The 6,318-nt window shown below is 35.3% G+C and overlaps 1 protein-coding gene across 1 annotated transcript; it reads right to left on the reverse strand.

Moving 5' to 3' along the window:
* Nucleotides 1-1,010: 1,010 nt before the first annotated feature.
* On the reverse strand, nucleotides 1,011-3,612 carry LOC145001158 (phospholipase A1-II 1-like). The gene is made up of 2 exons (XM_078960510.1): nucleotides 2,907-3,612; nucleotides 1,011-1,754 (listed from the first exon to the last, which is right to left on the reverse strand). The coding sequence occupies exons 1-2, from the start codon at nucleotides 3,555-3,557 to the stop codon at nucleotides 1,143-1,145; spliced, it is 1,263 nt and encodes a 420-aa protein (XP_078816636.1). The 5' UTR covers nucleotides 3,558-3,612; the 3' UTR covers nucleotides 1,011-1,142.
* Nucleotides 3,613-6,318: the final 2,706 nt, after the last annotated feature.

Below are 6,318 nucleotides of genomic sequence, written 5' to 3' on the forward strand. Positions count from 1 at the left end.
TCCTTATTGATTTTTATCTATTTATGAAAACATAAAAAATCCAAAATATTAGAATAGACAAAAATGTCCTTACTGATAAGTTAAAAATAAGTGGTTTCTAGGGTTTCTAACCTTTAGTGGTTCTCATTTTATCCAAATTTTACATATAGATCGAGTTTAGATTTCAGGGTTTCTCTAATGCCTCTCTCACCATGTGGTGATGTAAGAGTTTGGGGCAGTGTTCCTAACTTCCTATAAGTGCTACCAGGTGAGCCCCAGACCCCGCGAGAAGGTTTATCTTTTGGTATTATATATTTTTTAGTTTTTGGAATAATAAAAGATTTAATATTTAAGAATAAAGAATTAAGTAGAGAGAAGCTAGGATTACAAAAGATTTAAATATTTGGAAATAATTATGTGATAATCAGTAATAAAAAAGCAAATATTATATCAACACTTTGACCTTTTTTTTTTTAATTTTTTTTAATTTTTTTGTGTGTGTATTATATAGAACATCCAGGAAAAGATGGTTGAGTTGTTTGAAGAAAGCATGTAATGGGTACCAGTCACGCCTTATTGCTTTTTATTAGAGTAAATTACACGAATGGTCCCTATGGTTTAGGGTAATTTGCATGTTTGGTCCATAACTTATTTTTTTAACTCGGAAGATCCCTACTGTTTGTTTTTGTTACGTGCTTGGTCCCTATCTTACCTAAAAAGATTATTATGTCTTTGATTTTTTTAATTTATTTAAATAAACACTCCCCTAATCCCACCCCCTCACATTACCTCACCTACCCCATTATTTTTTCCTCTTTAAATAATAGTCTTTTTAAATAAGATAGGGACCAAACGCGTAACAAAAATAAACAGTAGGGATCAAACGCGTAACAAAAACAAACCATAGGGACCTTCCGAGTTAAAAAAATAAGTTAGGGATCAAACATGCAAATTACCCCAAACCATAGGGACCATTCGTGTAATTTACTCTTTTTATTATGGTTGAAATCTTGATAGGACAAGAAGTAGGGATTAATAATATGAATCCCAAATAAGAAGAAAGAAACACCTGGCGACTAATTGCATGAATGAAATACAAAAGAAAGTTAACGAATTTGATCGTAAAAATATCTATGTAATGAAATTTTTTCTATCAATTAATCTCATGGACCAAAATCATTTTCTTCATGATCCATTAACTCCCATGAACCATCCTCCTGTTGAACCATACAATTGTTCTTCTCACACCACCAAGAGACAAGCACGCCGTATTCTTCCTTCAGTGCATCCAAATGCTTGTTTACAAGTGAGATATCACGTTTAACTTCTAGCTTAAAACCTCCTTTACTACCTTGTGTCCCTGCAACTCCATGCATATAAGCCTCCATGCTATGCCAACTTGACAAATTCCCTGGACTCTTCAAGTACTCAGACTTTGTTGTATCAATTTCCATTTCAACCCCAACGTCTGAATACCCTATCAAAGGGTAGTTTGGAACCACGTCTGATGCATTGCGAATGCGTAGGGCATGGAGATCTTTTTGTGAACTGAAAACTTTCTTGAAATTCGAATCTCCCACACGAGGGCTAGCAAACACAAAGGTGGTCACTGGGCATGCCTTGTTTGGCATATCTTTCGGCTTGTTGAATCCATTCAAAACTATGTCAATCGCATTTAGTGTTGCGATTGCTGAACCCAAACTATGTCCGGTTATGGTCAAGCTAATATCCTCGTTCTTGTATTGTTCCACTAGTCTCTTCACCTCCGCAAGTACCTAATGATATTTGTACCGTATTAAAAAAGAAATCTTTAATTATCAAATATTCAAAATAATTTCCCATTGAAATATTAAACACAGTAAATTACACAAATGTTTGGATTAGTTTGTATGTTTGGTTCCTAACTTTGTTTTTTTTTTTTTAACTTCAATGATCCATTTGGTGTTGTCTTGTCTCGGATTTGGTCTCGGATCATGTTAAAATCACTATTAAGACGTTGCCACTTAGCTTCTCGGAGAATCTCATTTCCTCATCGGAAATCATTTGTCAGCCATTATCCTCTACTACCAAGAACACATATTTATAAAAACATGTGTTTTAGCAGCAAACATGCAATATGAATCTTACAATGCAAGAAACTAGAGAACCACATATTAATAATGATGATGTAGTCCAGATATTTCAATTTAAAAAAAAAAATGAATTTCAAACACAAATCTAGTTTTCAAATCAAATTGAGTGTTCAAGTACGTACTAATAAAATAATAATCCAAATCGAACTCTAAGAAATTTTCACCCTCGTAATTCCAAATCGAATTCCCATTGAAAAGGAAGATGGATTCAAGAAACTTAAGCTACACCCAAACCCAAACCCAAACCCAGATCTAAAGGTAAAAAACAAAATGGATCCAAACCTAAAGTAAAAATAAATAAATAAAAGATCCAAACCAAAGTTGAACCGGTTGGAAATCAATTTTGGATATCGTTATTGATTTTCTTTGATTTTGTGGGTTCCTCGAGGCTAGAATAGAAACAGGGTTATCCTTGCGGGAGGAGTAGAGACAGGCGGAGTAGAGCGAGGCTGGTACTGGTTTAAGTTGTGGTTATTATGTTGGCGGTAGAAGTCATCATTCCGGCACCGGTGGCTGCGATGTGGGTGGCAGAAGGTGGGTCGGTCGATCATCGGGCAATGCAACAACTACAGAGACGTGCATGAGAGTTAGTGGAGAGTTTCATAAGGCTCTCCGACTTGGGATGTGGTAGAAGTATGTGAGGTGAGCCATATATTACAAAAACATTATTACAATTCAAACAAATATTAAAAATTAGATTTAAAAAAGAACCAAAATGGTAGACTACCTAAACCATAGGAACTACTTGTGTAATTTACTCAAAAATTATGTTATCTAAGGATTATACGTACGCACCTGATCTCTAGCATTAGTTTTATTGTAAGGTGACCTTGGATCATCAGTAGTATAGACTGAGTACCAACCTTGATGTATTTTTGGATTATCATCATCATTGTTTTCTCCAAATATTATTGGAGCCGAAACCAACGTGAAATCAAGATCATTAACCCACTCCATGGTCTGAATAGTTCCTCTCCAAGCAATCAGAATGTCTCTCCTCCCTAACACCACCTTCCCCTCATCCGTAGCAACTGCCACAAACCCCATCCAATTCGATTCCTTACACCATGCTTCCCTCGACAATGACTTGAAAATGAATGCATCAGGAAGAGGTATAGATGACGTGGCATATAAGTATTTAGTTACATGATACTTGTTCAATGGACGTCCTTGACTAATCCCTACCTTTGACAACAGATTGGTTCTTGCATAGCGACAACTTCCAGCGTACTTTGATAGTTTAACAGAGTTGAAAGCATCGTAAGTGGCTTGAGCCATTTCGCCATAGTGGATGATGTAATTACGGAGATCTTGTTTAGGAGGATCTAGTAAACCCTTCCAATTGGTTTCTCCGCTAAGTGTTTTCCAGTTTTTGGAGATGTTATCCATGTCTTCGTGGATATGAGTATTTTTCCCTTGTTTTTTCTTAGTGTGAGAGAAACTCATCGTTTGATTTTTTTAGGGTTACAAAGGAATGGAGTACTAAAGCAAACGTTACTTATAGATGAAAGTCCTGTAGTGAAGTCTAAGTCATATAAATCGTATGGAAAACGGCATTTGCTCATTATAAAGCAACAAAACTTGCAAAAAAAAAATGGCACATAACTACCTTTCACGCAAAAAAAGAAGGTTCAAATTTATCTAAGTTCACGGAAGAGATACAATCAGTACACTAGAAAACGCATTAGTATTATTGAAACCTAAAGAAGTGGCTAATTAATTGTAACAATCAATATAATATATTGATCTAAATGACAGTTGTAACTTCTAACTTCTAAGGAATTAGTTTTGCCAAAACTTCTTGTTAGAATGGAGTGTGCGCAATTAATTATATTTTGTAGTTATTCATATATATAGTGAGATTGCTGGATAGTGGGACGATTCCGTAAGCATGCAGTAAGCGGATGCTTCAGCGTATAATTAATATCCTACGTTTATGGAAATAAAAATCTAGCAAGCACAAATTTTCATGATAAAATTTCTTTATTAATATCCTACGTTTATGGAAATAAAAATCTAGCAAGCACAAATTTTCATGATAAAATTTCTTTATTTTTCAAATAACCTATCCTCACGCAACCTGTTCGTAATTTTATATCATCAAATATATTTTAGTGCAATGGATTTAACAAGTGGTTCAAGAATAATATTTTAGTTATAATATAAGTTAGGAAGTTTGGAAGTGCACACTTGTAGTTACTAAACATGTTAGTACCGAACCCTAATTTGTCATTATTGAAAAATGCAAATTCAGTGACTAATCTGGTTTTTCTGAAAGATGCAAATTGTTCTCATTTATCCGTTAAGTGGATAAATCCAGGAAAATAACCACTTCTTTGGAACACAGAAAACCGGGAAAAGCTTCATTCTTCTTCTTCTTCTAAAATTAATTCTGATTTTGTGCCTAAAATCAGAATTGTTGCATCAGGATTATCCTAAGTTTGGATTTCGTGATACCCAAAGCATATAGGTCGAAATATCAAACAAGGAAAGTGATTACACGATTCCTGTTTTGTTATCTAGATTTCCATAACCCTATTTCAATATTTCCAACAGCAACTAGTCACATTTCATAATCAAATGTAACTAGAAAGATTTAGAAAACTTTATTGCCATAGTATTAAAAAGAACACCGATCTCAACTTTTGAAAGTAAAATTTGGTTATTATAAATTAGTAACAAGCAAAAAAAGTTGTCTCAAGGTAAAAATGAGAAATTAAGTTTAAAAGAAAAGAAAATAAAATAAAACCCGGAATATAAGGACTGCCACTACAATAAATATGAGTTATAAAGGCGACACCACCAACAACAACGACTCCAAACTCGACGTGCTTGGAATTGCTGCTTTTGTTGGTGTCGACGCTAAAGCATAGTGACTAATGCTTAATGTAAGGAAGTTTAGGGTTTGTGGTAGAGATCTGGATACTAAATTGGATCGTGATTTCACTTTCCAAACAAATATTTCTACCTTATATCTGGGTTACAAGAAATTCAGCGTAGGATAATCCAAGTGGACACTTACAATTCTAGGCACAAAAATCGTAAGCCAATATGCTAGAAGATTCTGTGAAAGTATGATAAAAACGAGAGCTTAAGATTGTGTGTGTCTTCTGAAAAGAAGTGTCGTTTATATAACAAAGGATATTAGGGTTGGGCCGTTATGGGTTCCTTTGGAAACAAGTCAGGGTAATCCGGATTTTAATGAGGATTTAGGGTTACCAAAACTAACGAGTTTCGTTAGTTTTACCATAATCACCCTCAAGAATTGGAATAACCCACGAGTTTCGTTAGTTTTACCAAGTCAGCGGGACCCCAGCCAGGGTCTCTGCCCCTTGGACCCCGCTAGGGGCGCTGCCCCTAGACCCTGCTAAAGGGGCGCTGCCCTTTTGGAAACCTCGGACCCAGGGGCGCTGCCCCCGGACCCCCAACTAGTCGTCGAACCAACTACTAATTTGATCTTATACATGCGTGCACTCTGCACCAATCCGTATACATATTAGAAAATAAATTAACAAGCCCCTTAGCTCACATGTTAATTTTAGTTACATAAAATGATATGGTGACACTAAAATCACCAACACTCAATAGCTCATCATTCTTATCTATATGCTTCATTTTTTACTTGTATGCGTCACTTCTAATTAATCTTAACCATTGGTACCATTGATCAATCTAGTGGCTATGTTCCGTTCTTGTTTGGCAAAGACAATAGCGGCAACAGTTTGTCGCAACTATTACTCTCTAGAAAAAGACCCGTGAGATCATCCATCTAGTACATTAGGATTAGCTACTAATAGTTGTCGCCACTAAAACTTGTAACTGTTATTGTGACTTAATTGTCGCCATGAATAACCTAGCCCTTCTTTCTCCCACTAACGACGAAATCAAACCATGCACCACCACCGACAACTTATGCTGAAATCAAGTCCATCGACCACCATCTCCTCTCACATTTTTTTCCTCTTTGCCATCGAAAATAGATATCTCTCCGCCTTTCTGTGAGTGTTAAACTGAGTACGTGAACAAGGTTTGAAAACACAAATATTGAATTAACTTAAGATCAACGTCTGCTAATAATAAGGATCCAGTTAAGTCTAGTAAACCTATATTGGCTCGAAATTAAGAGATTCAACAGAGTGTTCAAAAGTATAAAAAGTTTAAGTAATGAGAATGTAAAACAATACAATAACAATACGAATATAAGAGA

This window comes from Lactuca saligna, chromosome 1 (assembly GCF_052625555.1).
Source record: "Lactuca saligna cultivar CGN05327 chromosome 1, ASM5262555v1, whole genome shotgun sequence".
Lineage (NCBI taxonomy): Eukaryota > Viridiplantae > Streptophyta > Magnoliopsida > Asterales > Asteraceae > Lactuca > Lactuca saligna.